General features: G+C 43.4%; 1 protein-coding gene across 3 annotated transcripts in view; it reads left to right on the top strand.

The window, feature by feature from the left end:
• Nucleotides 1–1,251: 1,251 nt before the first annotated feature.
• The window catches only part of TBC1D30 (TBC1 domain family member 30), an 82,706-nt gene continuing 68,878 nt past the window's right edge, over nt 1,252–15,079 (top strand). For 2 of the 3 annotated variants that reach the window (XM_037063075.1, XM_037063077.1), the window contains exons 1-2: nt 1,259–1,946; nt 5,689–5,853. In XM_037063075.1, coding sequence (XP_036918970.1) covers nt 1,490–1,946; nt 5,689–5,853 — 622 coding nt within the window. In that variant the 5' untranslated portion in view covers nt 1,259–1,489. Of the gene's footprint in view, nt 1,947–5,688; nt 5,854–15,079 lie in introns of all 3 variants that reach the window. The other variant, XM_037063076.1, reaches the window with a different exon arrangement.

Here is a 15,079-nt window from a genome sequence, read left to right on the forward strand (position 1 = left end):
ACACATGTTGTTGGGGGGGCGGGGTGCGGAGGGACCCCGGGTTTCCACCCGGAGGCCAGTCACTGTTCTAAAAGTGCCTTGCAAAGTGAGAAGTGCGCTGAACGAGCATCCAGCACCACCGTTGCTCACCACGTGCATTGTTGCTTCTTTCAGAAATATAGCAAGTCTTCCGTGGCATTAGGAAACACGTGCTCATCCCTAATGAAAGCTAGACTTTGGCTTTAAAAGTTCAGTTTCTTCTTCTTTGTGAACGGGCAGTTAGCTAAACTCTGTGCCTCAGTTCCCTCATCTGAAAAGAGAGGATAAAACAATACTTACCGCATTTTCCCACGTTTTGTGCGCATGACACGTGGAATTATTGTACGCACGGCACGTCATCATTATACCCATGTATAATGCGCATCCTTGCTTTTCCCTCACAAACTTGGGGAAACCCGTCTGCATTACACACGGCAAATATGGAGCCTTTGTAACTGCATAACGACGGATGTTAATTGTGGTAGTTGTTTCACAATATATACAAATATGAATTAGTATGTGGTACACCTGAAACTAATATAATCTGTCAACTGTACCTCATTTAAAAAAAAAAAACACAAACCTGCTTTATAGGGTGAAAGGTGAGATGCCTCGGGCTCCACTGAAAAAGAACAGTGCCTAGCACAAAATCACCAAAAGTCGCTGACAATTATAATTAAGTTTGCAAAAACATCTACAGTGGAGGGGGACCCCAGAGGTCTCCTGTTGAGGACTTCCGTAAACAGACGTCCCTATGGACACCACGTAAAGTTGGGGGGTGACTGTGAGGACCCGCTACCCCGCTTGATTAGTTTGATCGTCTCGTGGGCATTCATTGAACCCTCACTGTCTCGTCGGTCGTGTGCCAGGAAATTGGTTGACTTTCATCCAGGACTTTCTTTTTCACCGACGGTCACAGCTTTATCACAACTGAAGCAGATGCTAGGGCTTCCGAGAACCGACTGTCGGAACCCACACTAAGAGCCCCTCGAGGGCGCCCCGGCCTGTCTGCTGGGAAGGCGACGCGGGCCGGGAGTCGGCGCCGGACGGCGAGGGCGGGAGCTCCCGGCAGGGGCCTGCGGATCGGCGTCCGGAACGCGGCGGGGCCTTGTTTCTGGCCGGTGGTGAAGACGCGGCAGGAATTGCTCTCTTTTTGAGTCAATCACGTGCTTAAAAGTGAAGGTGGCAGCGGCTGCGCGCCCTGCCCCCTCGGGCCGAAACCGGGCCTCACCTGTTGCAGGTGCCCCAAAGGCGTTCCGGGGCGCGGCTACCCACCTCCGCGCGTCGCTCCGAGCCCGGGGGCGGTGACTCGGCCGCCGGCGCGGGGAGGTTGACGCCCGGGGGCTCCGGAGCCCCCTGGCGCCCGCCGGCGGAGGACACCCGGCGGGGAGAGGCCGCGCCCCCTCCCGGAACTGTCGGGCGCGGCGGGGCGGGCGGCGTGGCAGCGGGGCCGGGGCGCGCGTGCGGGGCTATGGAGGTCCTTCCCGCAGGCGGCGGCCCGGTCCTGCGCGCAGAGCCTGAGGCGAGGCCGGAGGACGTCGCGGAGGAAGCGGTGCCTGAAGTGCCCCGGGCGCCAGGCCTGCGGGGGGCGCCCCCGGCGGGGCCGCCGCCGGGCTCCGGGGATTCCTGGGAGGGCGAGGGGGACCCGGAGCGCGCCGAGCCGCGCGGCGGTCGGACGAGCCGCACGGCGTCCCTGGTGAGCGGGCTGCTCACGGAGCTGTACAGCTGCGCCGAGGAAGAGGACGGGGCCGGCGGGGGCCGAGAGCCCGCGGCCCGCGACAGCCTCGATAGCTCCACAGAGGCCTCGGGCTCGGACGCGGTTCTGGGCGGGCGCGGCGGGGCGGGAGGCTCCGGCGAGCTGCGGGAGCTGCAGGAGCTGCGGGAGCGGCCGAGCCCGCGGCACCAGAGGCAGTACCTGCAGCAGAAAGGTGAGCGCCCGGAGGGGAATGGGGGTGGGGGGGCGCCGGGGAGCGGGCCCTGCCGGGTCTGCCCGGGCCGAACGGACCGGCGCCCGTACACCGAGTTTGCAGGGTCTCCTTCGATCTGTCGTCGCTGGTGCCCACAGGGTCACGGATTCCTGAGTGGACGTGTTTCTCGTCTCCCCCACCCCCAGCCCCTTCCAATAGTCGAGTGGGGCGGATCAGTGGTCGGCGCGCTAGCGGCGGGTCTCCACTCTCCTCCCCACCCCATGTGTTTGTGGGATCTCAGCGGGGCGAGAAAGTCGAATTTCTAATTTCTCCAGAACAGCTGTGAGGACAGGTTTGGAGTTTCCGATAAGTATATGTGAAGTCCCAGGGGGTGCCGGGAGAAGAGTGGTGCCTGGGGCTTTAAAATACAATAAAATTATAAAATCAATACAGTAATCCGCCTCCCTGGTTACACCAGTTGGATAGTGTTTAACCAGTGAGGCAGAATAATGCGATAATGCGGTTTCTAAGCAGAACGTGTGAATTCCGTTTGTGCCAAACGTCTGGTTTCGAGTAGCGCGCTCACTGGATGGCGTTTTTATTAGTGGAGGGCCCTGGAGTGCAGGCATCATCTCGGAATTCAGCCGCTGGCGGCTGAATTAGAAAGCAGAGGTCATCTGAAAACGGCCTTGGTTTTCAGGGGGAGAGGCTAATTGAGTGTTTCTCTTGTTATCAGACTCTAATGCTATGCCCTAATTGAGATTTTCCACCCCCTCTCAACTGTTCATAAATAGCTCTTCTTTCTGGTACGAACACAATGATTGCAGTTGTCTTTTCAAAATAAATATATCAAGGCCTTGATTTACAAAATGAAGTGAGGTGTGGAAAACAGATGCTAAACCACGTTTTTCCAATTAATGTCCTTGTGCTAAATAACCAGGGGAGAGGGGAAGGAGAGAATGCATACTATAGAATGACATCCTGTCTCTTCTCATTGAAAAATCAGACTAGCTGTTGCCAGAAAACAAAACAAAACAAAACAGAAAAAAACTAACCAGGAAAGGAATGATTCTGTCTGCTTTATCAAATCTATGTAACAGTTCTCAGCTTCCTCTGTTGGCTTTCTAGTGATGATTTTCCCCCCAGCTGATTGTTACAAATGACTTCCACCTTCCTCCTCCTTCCTGGGACTTTGCTGGCATTGTGCCATTTCATTTTATACGATTATCTGGCTGTTTTCAGAATGTCTGTTTATGCCTGGAGTTCCGCAGGACAATAGTTCTTCCACAATCCAACAAAATCAACTCTGAAGAGTTATGATTTGGCTTTCTGTTTTCACAAGGCTGTTCACTTCTCATTACAGAGCAAATTTGTAGGATTAGTAATTTCCTTTTGGAAGAGGGAATTTGGCAAACTAGTGTTTAAGGAAGTGACCGTGTAGTTTTGCAAGTGGGTTTCAGATGAGTGACCCTCGGTCGCCATTCAGAAGACCTGGAAGACTCTGCTTTGCTCAAGTTTCAGTCTCACTGCACGGCCAGGTGCCTGGTAATTTTTTTCTTGCAGTCAACCCTATTAGAATGAACAGGGTGCCATATTATAACAGCTGTCTGCTTCATTTATAGCTTATTAGGTGACATGATTTTTTTCAGCGTCAAAAAAATCTCTCAGCACAATCCTAGTAGGAGCCTCACATCATGCAGATAACGTGTGTATTATTAATTTGCTCTTTTTTCTGTTAGAGAGTTTGCTGTAGCATCCATGTAGCTGCTATTGGTACATATTTAGCATGTGTGGGCCCTTTATTTATCTGAGGCACCAACATGGCTTCTCAGGAAATCTAAGCTCTCGTCTCAGTGTTTTCCCTAAGGGATGAACTCGGGAGTCAGAGAGCTTGAGTCGATATCCTGCCCTGTTCCTTACTAACTGTGACTTAAGGCAAGTGGTTTCACTTGTCTGTATTCTTTTCCTCACTTATAAGTAGAGATAATAACAATACCTGCCTCAGAGGGTTGTAGTGAGAATTATGTGAGTTAACGGGTGTGAAGTGCCCAAATTCCTTAGAGAGGAAATTGGCCACTGTTTGTCATTCGATGATCCCGTTTTTCCCATTTGTTTAACACCAGGTTAGGAGCTGGAGCTCCCGCGGTGGGGGGGAGGGGGGCAAAGATAAACAAGACTTTAGGCCCGACTTCAGTGCTTATATACTAGCAAATTTCCAAACTCCGAAGGTTTTTCCTGTACTGGACAATATGTGTAATTCAGAGACCCACAGAGCTGTAGGTACCATAAGAGTCACTGACAGTGACTCCTGTGGAAGAAAGTATAATTTAAATGCAAGATGATGATATTCTTACCCTGAAGACAATTTTTAAACATTCAAAGGAAGGGCATTTGCTCTCTCTGCAGGACTCTATGAGTGAAGACCCTCAGATCTCCTCTGGTAGCTTGTTCTCATGTTTGGTCATCCTTTTTGAACCCAAAGCGTTTCATTTAACCTAAGTGGGCTCTTACTTCCCACTATATCCCATCATGTTTGAACTCAGGGTGAGAGAAGTAACTGGTCTTTGTTCTCATCTTCATAGACATTCCTTACTCTTATTTAAGTCCTATTTATATTAATGTTTATAACAACCATTAACAGTTGTTTCTCAGAATAATTTTGCATTCTAAGCATAATTTGAGACTTGGAGCACTACGTTGCCTAAGATCGCACAGGTGGTTGGTCAGTCCAAAGGAAGTTCCTGTTAACTCAAGGTCAAACGGCATTTTCCAAATGATGTGGTCAGCTGTGGCAACCGCTAAAGCACCCTCCTGCACTTCTCTTAAGACCCCAAACACTTACTTCCTTTCACCTCTGAAGTAATTTCATTCCTTTCGAACATTTCTTTTGTTCTCTTCTGGTCCTCTTCAGTTTCTCCAAGTCGTTTTCAACATGAGTAGATCCAGACCCCACACAGGATCCCTAATGAGGGCCTAGCCAGTGGCAGCCTGCCTTCCACTCACTGCGGTGACTCGTGATAACATCCCGTGTGCCAAACAAAACTCCCGAATTGCGATGACTGTTCATGTAAAGACTGTTGACATTTCTGATTCCAGTCTTTTCTGACTTGTAGAAAACGGCTGTTGAGAATACTAGCGTTATGAATGCAGGATTATTTTTAATTTATCTGTTTAAAGGAAATGTATTTTGTAGATATGTGAAAAATTACTGAGTCTCTAAGTTACCTAATAGGGTATTGGAAGACTGTGTATTTAAAACAAAACCAGTATTTTTCATATTTGTCTGCCTTAGAAAATGTGGTCGTATTATTTTAACTGATTATTTATAAGCAAAGGTGAATGCTTTTAAAAATAGTTATTATCAGCTATTAGGATTATCTTCGATGTAAGAGATTCAAGTGATTCTTGTAGCTTCGCCTCTGAACACATTAATGATACAAAATGTATATTCCAGTCTTTACTCAATGAAAGGCAACTTTGCAACCAGAGCTAAATATGGTAAAAGTAAGAGTCTTGCTTACATGTTACAGGATCAAATTGATTTTAGAGTATTTGTCTCATGGACAGAGAGGAAATGGATGAGTGACTTATTTGATCGGAGCATCTTCACTGGCTAAGTACACGTAGTCCTGGGTGAGCACTCAGAATGACTTGCTTTACGTAGATGTTCTAGATAATTTATGGGGAACGATTAGTATCACGTTGGCACTTGTATTCCTCTCAGGGTGTTTATTGCTCTATTTACAATTTTCTTTTCTAATAGGCACTAATGAACTGAAGATGATCCTTCGAGAGCTTAAGAACAGGATTGGTATTCAGTCGGCGAAGTTACTCCGGCAGCTGAAGCAGAAGGATAGGCTTCTGCATAAAGTCCAGAGGAACTGCGATGTCGTGACCGCGTGCTTGCAGGCCGTGTCACAGAAGAGAAGTGAGTACTGGGGGGGTCAGCCCTTGGCTGCCTGCGTGCAGCTGGGATGCTAGCGAGCTGAGTCCGTGGTTGCTGTGTTGCAGAATCTGTTGAAAAGTTTTAAATGGAAAGTTATCCCCTCAGAACTAAGAACTATGAATAACTGGTACAGTTTCTGATTGTTTTCCAGTTAAAATGTGTGTTACATGTGTGATGTTACAAATTTAGTTTTATTCCAGATTTGTAGTAGTGCTTCACTGTGTGACCTTGGTTATTTTTACATGATGCTAAATAATAACTGAAATCTTTATTTTAAAAACAGCATCAAATAGATACAACCTAAAAGGCATGCCTTTTTTTCCTTACTCTGTGTTAATAAGTGAATTAAAAATTAATTTGAAAGAAGGAAACTCTTGTAACAGGCTCTTACAACTTGCTCTGAAACCTGAAAAGGACAAACTATTTTGACAAGTAAACCCATCTAGCATGTAATCCATTTGTAACTGAGAGACGCATGGTTTGTTAGTTGAGTTAAAAGTAGTTTCATTACTAATGCATGTCAAATACCAGATATAAAACCTTGTGAATTAATTTTATAATTCTCCATGCAATAGTTTTATGTTTTATTCTGCTAACATTTCCCTATTTTTGTTTTGTATTCTTCGTTAACATGCAGCATGGCAGAACACTATGTTCAGGTACGGTAAACATAGGCACCAATGAAGTGTTTTGCTAAAACCCCTGTGGCAGCTTTTCAGGTGCATGTGAGAGCTGCCTCCTCTTGTTCCCTTACTGTCACATTTTACATGTAAAGTGACACCTCCTGGAGTTTTTCTTTTAAATTCCGGATTCAGGTGTATTGCTATTGATAAAAGCATTCTCGGGGCATGGTTAATTTCAGATACCATTAATGACTTAAATTCTATTCTTATGTTTATTATAAAAAAGTGGTATGTTTTCTTCTTTCTCTTTTATTATAACACTGTTATCCCCAAATTATTATTCTTGCTATTTACTAAATAAGGTTTCAGCATAATGGGTATTAAATACGATGCTGCTTGTTTATCACATTGATCCAGTGGCCCGTAAAGCAGGAGGAATATAATCGCGTAGACTGTTTTCAAAGGGAGTTTTCTCCAAAACCAGTTGTCTGAGATGGCTAAGGAGGAGGGTATAGCTATAGATGTGTATATATCTATTCATAAAAATTGGCCTGCATATAAGCCTTTCATATTTTCTTCATGGATTCTGGTTGATTCACAAGTGCCCAGTAAACATGTTATTTTCTTCTTTTAAGGTACCTTGATTTTGATTTTTCTCTTTTCAACTCTGTTTTCACTTACCCGTTGTTGTTGTTTGTACCACAAGTGAAAAGCAGAAAGAGGTGACTGCGTGGAGTTTGGATGTGTGGGAAAGTGTAAGGAGCCAGTGGCAGGAGACGGAGGAGAGTGTCAGGCTAGCCTAGGATCCTGGGCTAATAATTACCAGGGACTGATAATCATTTAGAATTTGAACTTATTTGCCTGATGAAAGGACCAGCATTTATGTCTTTTTAGAAAAATGTGTCCACAAGCACCAATTTAATTTGTCAATTGGTGAATGCACACTTCCCATATATTTAGGTGATGTGGACTCTGTCCAGCGGAGTCTGTATGTTGTGGATGAAACAAACAAATTCACATGGACTGCAGAAGTCTTGTGGAGAAAAAGGGATGGCATAGCCACTCTCAGAGAGAGAACACCCCGACCCTTGCCTGGACAGGCTTTTATTGCTTTCTAATAGCATACATCAAAGAAGGCTCTCATTCATTATCCTCAGGTTTGCTTAGGGTGACTACTTTTTACAACTAACAAAGGAAAGGATGTTGTTGATTACTTCTTACAGATTAACAAAGAAACAATGTTGCAAATGCAAGGGTCCAATAAGAGTGATTGGTCTGGTTACACTCTGTCCTTGGGAGAATTAACACAGACTTTAGGAAGTTTCTTTAAAGATACGCAGTAAACATTTGGTGCTTCAACTCAGGGTGAGGGAGTTTTAGCAAAAGCAAGCCTCAAATTAGCCTAGGTGTAATGCAGGCCTGGTTTCCCACAGGAAAGCCAATTTGCGGGTCTGGCTCCTGTGTGCTCCTGCCGGTTTTCTGATAGGGCTGGGCTACATTTGCCATTGCCAAGCAGACTGGGTCTATATATTTAGGGTTTGTTTCTTTAATAATAGACAGGGTTTTGCACTTCAGACAACATGAGGTTAATGGCTCTTTTCCTAGGGAGTTCAATTCTCAGCTTGGTAATAAGACTCTATTAAATCAAACATTATATTTTTTGTTAAGAAATGATGGTGCATCAAAATGGTATTTTTTCATCATATGGTACTGTTTTATGATGTAGATAAACAGTTAGAAATTTGACTAGGTAGTTTTTTTTTTTAATCCCTTATTTTAAAAAAGCTCTCCAGAGGTTAGATGATTTGTGAACTAAATTCCTGATTCTAGTAGTTGTGTTTTTGCCTTTTTCCTCAAGGTTAACTGATAACAAATACATTCAATTAGAGTTCTAAAGAACTGAGATCTCACTATCCCACTGACTTTCACTTTTAGCAGTGATCGGCAGTGGTATATTCAAATACAGCAAACCCATGCAAAAATCCAAACAGCCTTTATTTTTCCCACATGGGTTCAGAGCTTATAGATCTTTCCATAGGTGACGTCCCCCTTTCAGAATGTGCTGTGGAATAAAACTATTTTCGTATTTTACTAAAGTGGGTTATTTCCAGTTGATACACCAAGGGGGATATAATAATTTTGAAACAAGAATCATAAGTTCATGTGCATTATGAACCAAAATGATTAGATCATTTTTATCTCTAGCACAGATGCTGTAACTGCTTAGATTTTATGGTTCCTACCAAGACTTATGGTAGAATCCCTTTATGTTAAAACGGGGGTAGAAGCAAGAAGAGTGGGATCAATATTTGCTTATGGAAGAGGAGATGTTCCCCTTGTATGTAACCATTCACCTTAGGATAATCACAGTATAACCAATGGAATATCAATAATAAAATCAATGATAAGAATGGCAGGAGCTCTAACTATTCATTACGTACATTCTTTCTGCCAAAGTGTTGGTTTTGTCTCTCATAGCAATTTCAAAAAGGTGTGTATTGTTTGGCATGTTTTGTTAAGAAACTGAGATTCAGAAAGTTTAATTTGCTAAGGTCACGTAGATAATAAAGTGGTTCAGATGGAATTTGAACATAGATGTCTCAAAAGTCCACTTTTAAGATGGAGGTGTAGGTGGAAACACTGTACCTCCTTGCACAACCAATTTAAGGACAACAAAGATTTAGAAACAAAAATACAACCAAAACAGACAGAAAATTGAACTGTACCGAAGTCTGACAACTACAAACCATTCATCCAGACCAGTAAGAAGGGCGAAGTTGGCAGCCAGCAGAGAGGGGTCATGGCAGGAAAAAGTGGCCAGACCAACCCAGGCACGGAGGTGGCGGTTGGCAGATCCCAGGCGTGGAGTGACAATGGGCAGACCCAGTGAGAGCACAAGGCAGTTGGCTGACTGTGGTCACACATTCACATGAAGATAAACCAGGTGAAAAAACAGACAGTGAGATAGACCGCGCAATGCAGGGCCCCAGCGACCAAAATTAAAGCCTAAAGGCACTAATTGGAAAAATTTTCCGGGGGTTGAGGCACGGGGAGAGGCTCCTAGCCTCAAAGGAGAGTTCATTGGCAAGACCCATAGGGTCCTAGGACATACACAAGCCCACACGCCTGGGGCACAGTACCAGAAGGGCCCAATTTGCTTGTGGGAAAAGGCAGAGGGGACCAAAATCTGAGAGAGTGCCCAACAAATGCCATTGCTTCCTCTGTGACCCTGCTCCCAGTCACAATCCAGCAACCGGGTAGACCTGCCTTGGTGAACGCCTAAGGCTCTGCCCCTCATGTGTAACAGATGCGACCTGACCAAAATATGACTCAAGAAGAACAGCTCAAAGCCCCAGAGCCAATACTTCTAAGCGACCAAGAGATAGCCAACCTATCAGATGCACAGTTCAAAATACTGGTGATCAGGATGCTCACAGAACTGGTTGATTTTAGTCACAAATTAGAGGAACAAATGAAGGCTAAACTAATTGAAATGAAGGGAAATGCACAGGAAACCAAAAGTGATGGAAAGGAAACTGGGACTCATATCAAGGGAGTGGACCAGAAGGAAGAAAAAAAATGACCAAACGGAAAAGAATGAAGAAACAAGAATTCAAAAAAATGAGGAGAGGCTTAGGAACCTCCAGGATATCTTTAAACATTCCGACATCCAAATTATAGGGGCATTTGTTCCACCAGAAGGGGAAGAAGAAGAGTGACAAGTGGAATACTTTTTGAACAAATAATAAAGGAGAACTTCCCCAGTCTGGCAAAGGCAATAGACTTCCAAGAAATCCAGGAAGCTCAGAGAGTCCCAAAGAAGGTGGACCCAAGAAGGAACACACCAAGGCATCTCATAATTACATTAGCTAAGATTAAAATGAAGGGGAGAATTTTAGAAGCAGCAAGAGATAAGGGGACAGTCACCTACAAAGGAGTTCCCATCAGACTGTCAGCTGATTTCTCAAGAGACCTTCCAGGCAAGAAGGGGCTGGAAAGAAGTATTCCAAGTCATGAAAGGCCTACATCCAAGATTGCTCTATCCAGCAAAGCTTTCATTTAGAATGGAAGGACAGATAAAGTGCTTCTCAGAAAAGGCCAAACTCAAGGAGTTCATCATCACCAAGCCCTTATTATATGAAATGTTAAAGGGACTTATCTAAGAAAAAGAAGATAAAAAATGTGAACAGTGAAAGGACAGCAAACTCACAGTTATTAAAAACCACACCTAAAACAAAAGCAAACCAAGAGGACAGCTAGATTAGAAACAGAACCACAGAAATGAAGATGACATGGAGGATTAGCAACAGGGGAGTGGGAGGAGGAGAAGGGGGAGAAGGTACAGAGAATAAGTAGCATAGACAGTAGGTAGAAAATAGAGTGAAGACAAGAGTAGTGTGGGAAATGTAGAAGCTAAAGAACTTGTGACACATGGACATGAACTAAAGGGGAGAATGTAGGGGGAGGGGGTGTGCAGGGTGGAGGGGAATGAAGGTGGGGAATGGGACAACTGTAATGACATAATCAATAAAATATATTAAAAAATCTAATAGTGGTTGTCATCTTGGAAGGACTGAAATGGCAGGCAGGGAGACTTCATTATATTCTTTTTTATGTATTGTATTTTTTAACCACATAACTATTCTTTTTATAAGGCTAGTATAAAATAATTTTTTGAGGGAAACGAAACAAAACAAAAAGTCCACCCTTTTCACCATAAACTGATGTAAGAGGGTTATACTTTTTCTCAGCAATTAGATCGATACTTCTGTAATATTATTGGAATATAGGTGGAACAATAACTAATTTGTAACATGCATAGGAGGTAATAGAGTTTCAGGTTTTTGCATTTTGAGTATGAGTCTTTGAGATATATGTGCTGCAAATACCTTCTCCACTTTTTTATGACTTGCATTTTCACTCTCTTCATAGTGACATTGAATACAAGACAGTTCTTAGTTTTGTGACGGGGCACCCAAATTATCTCCTGGAGGGTAGGCCCCTGGTAGTACAGGTTTCCCCTCCAGGTGGTGTTCTAGGAACCCATCTGTAACAGTGTAGCAGCTGGTGGTGTTGTGAGAGGCTGCCTTTGGCTTCAGTGATTTTTTTTTTTTTGAGGACTGCCTCAACGTGTTTGCCCATTTATGATGGGTGATTTACGAGCACACCTGCCCACACTGTGCTGAGTGTACAGCAGTTGTTGACCAAAAACAGCATGACCCCTGTGCCCCACCATCTCTATTATCTGAGCTTACCCTGAACATCTCTTTTTGTTTCCCCAATGAAAAATGTCCTCAAAGGAAAGCGTTTTGCTAATGTGGAAGAGGTGAAACAAAAAACAGCAGAAACATTAAAAGATATCTAAATTGATGAGTTCAAACATTGTTTTGAGCTATGGAGAAAAATATCTTGATAGGTGTGTATTGCATCAAGTGGAAAATACTTTGAAGGTGACTGAAGTTTAAATGTGCAAGAATAAATACATAATTTTTTACAAATATTGAATAAATTCTGTCTTTTGAGGGTCCCTCCTTGCACATAGTTCAATTTATTAGTCTTTTAGCATTTTGCAGGGCTGGCTTCAGGGGCATGTGGCTGTGTTGTCACACAGGGCCCCGTGCTCAGGAGGGCCCCACTCCTGGTTTCCTGCTCTCGGTTGCTTTCTTCAGGTTCTTAATAACTTTTGAAGAAGAGTGTCCCACAAATTACGTAGCCAGTCCTGACTTTGTGGCTGGTACTTTCTGTCCTGTTTAAGAAATCTTTTTTCAATACCAAACTCATGAAGAATTTCTTCCACATTATTTAAAAAAAATATTTTATTCATTTTAGACAGAGGGACAGGGAGGGAGAAAAAGAGGGAGGGAAACATCAACGTGTGGTTGCCTCTCCCGTGCCCCCGACTGAGGACCTGACCTGGCCTGCAACCCAGGCACGTGGCCTGACTGGGAGTCAAACTGGCCACCCTTTGGTTCGCAGGCTGGTGCTCAATCCATTGAGCCACACCAGCCAGGGCATATTATTTTGAAACTTTATTCTTTTGTTTTCATATCTGGATCTATATTCACCCAGAACTGATTCATTGTGTGAATCAGTGTGACGTGAGAGCACCGTTTACCACTGCCCCCTGGTGTCGTGATTGTATAAAGGCAGGTGTCCGGCGTGCCCCGGTCTCTTCTCGGGCCCTTACTCAGTCTTATTTGTCTCTCCTCAAGCCAATGCAACACTGTCTTACTTATTTCACTTTCTAATAACTCTTAATATTTGATAATGTGGGTTCTTACACCTAGTTCTTCTTCACGGTTTTGGGTTATTGGCTCATCGGAGGTTAAGTGATAGCTTGACGATGTTGATCTTCCAATCTATAAATACGGTGTTTTTTATTTTATTTGAATCATATTTTACAGGTTTCTGTGTAGAGATCTTGCATCTGTATTTTACTACATTTATTCTTAAGTAGTTGAGATTTCTTGATGCTGTTTTAAATTGGTATTTTTTTAAAAATTAATTTTCTGCTTGTTCCTAGTACATAAAAATATGGTTGTTTCTGCACATGGTCCTTCTAGCCAGTAATCTTACTTTTTCTTTCTTTGATTCCAATAGTTTATAAGTACATTATTTTGCATGTTTCCAAGTATATAATCTTTAGCACCTGTGAATACTGTCAGTTTTATGGATTTCTTTACCATTCTTACATTTCTTTTTCTTGCCCTATGCACTAGCTAGAATCTCTACTATAATGTTGAATAGAAGCAGTAATAATGGGATGAAATTCTTGTTTTATGTTCCACCTAAGAGGGAAAATTTTAAAAAATTATTTCACCATTAAATGCAATACTTCTTAAATGTTTTCTGTAGAAATCCTATATCAAATTAGGGAATTTCTCTTGTTCGGTTTGCTAAGATGATGAATTTTTATCATATACTTATTGCTGTATTGAGATAATATGTTGAATTTAATGTGTTTTATTGAATGTTAAAACATCTTTGCATTCCTGGAAAATTTCTAAACATGTATTTGTATTTCTATAATCTGGATTTAGTCTGCTAATATTCTGTTTAGGATTTTTATGGCTATGCAGTGAGTGAGATTAACCTGTAATTTTCCTTGCTTGTAATGCTCTCGCCAGGATTTGGGAGCCTCATAAAGGGAGTTACAGAGTGTGCCCTCCTTTTCCTTTCTTTGGGAGAGGTTGTATAAGACTGGAATACCATTTCTTCCCTGTTTGGCAGAGTTCACTGGCAAAACATTTGGGGCTGATGCTTTCTTTGTAGGAAGGTTTTAAGTTGTGGATTCAACTTTAAGCAAAGACAATTATGGGATTAGTTGTATTTTCTATTTCTTCTTGTGTTAGCTTTGGTAAATTATATGCAATTTGCCTATTTCACGTAACTTTACATAGACATGATATTTTGGGGGTTCCTTTAGGGTTTCAAAATATTAAAACAACTTCACTGATTTAAACAAGAATTTACTTTTTACTTAAAATATTTTTTAGTATAGAATGTATCATCATAAAGAAGAGTATTCTAATATTATCTATTTTTAAAAATAAACATCTGCCCAGGCTGGTGTAGCTCAGTAGATTGAGCGTGGGCCTGCGAACTAAGGAAGCACAGTTTGATTCCCAGTCAGGGCACATGCCTGGGTTGCAGGCCAGTTCCTGGCATGCAGGAGAGGCAACCATACACTGATATTTCTCTCCCTCTCTCCTTCCCTTCCCCTCTAAAGATAAATGAATAAAGTCTTTAAAAAAACATACTTAAAAATAAACAGATCTATGTATGTGGATATCTGATACCTATCAAGACTGAATTATAAATATCACTGTCACGTTAGAAGTCCCTGCGTATGCCTCCCTGGTTGAAATCTCCTCTCTCTCCCACATGTATGTTAATTATTCCCTTGCTCTTCTCAATAGTTTTTCCATCTACTGTGTATATTCCTAAGTGACATACAGTCTTGAAACACTGAGTAGCAAGGCCAAGCCTAGTTGTGTAGGGTAAGGGTAACGTTGTCTTTGTTAAATAAAAGCTCTCAGAAGATAAGCAGTCTCCAGGGCACAGAGTCTGAGGTTGGGGTTCTCTGAGAATGCACAAGGAGGGACCCACCTGGGAGAGCCAGGGGCAAGGTTATAAATGAGTCTTGTGGAATGGGCCAGGGCTAGTTGCTGAGTGATCAGCATTGGGGGAGTGGTCTGCTTTTTATTTTTCATTCAAAGCCGACCGTGGCCTTGCTCTTCTCTTGCTCTTGCTCTTGCTCTTGCTCTCGCTCTTGGAAATAAGTCAAAGCAGAACAGTTCTGTGGGCATGGAGGGGAAGAGAGAGCAGGCATTCATGAGCGTGCTGCGAGATGCACCCCAGCAACAGTCTGTACCAGCTCCCCTGGGCATTCGGTCCTCCTGTTAGAAAGGTGGCCCAGCGGCAGGAAGCATCTTTTGCTGACTGCCATCCTTCTAAGTGTTGCCTGAGCCACACCGCTCGGGGCTGGGCTGGTTGTGCCAGGCAGCTCTGGTGCACAGCGGCTCTGGTGGGACCGCCCTTCCCTCTCACATTGCAGGTTGTCTTTGTCTCTGACCTGTATAGGC

The sequence above is a fragment of the Sturnira hondurensis genome, unplaced genomic scaffold (assembly GCF_014824575.4).
Source record: "Sturnira hondurensis isolate 20B ecotype Veracruz unplaced genomic scaffold, ASM1482457v3 Scaffold0014384, whole genome shotgun sequence".
NCBI classification, from domain to species: Eukaryota; Metazoa; Chordata; class Mammalia; order Chiroptera; family Phyllostomidae; genus Sturnira; species Sturnira hondurensis.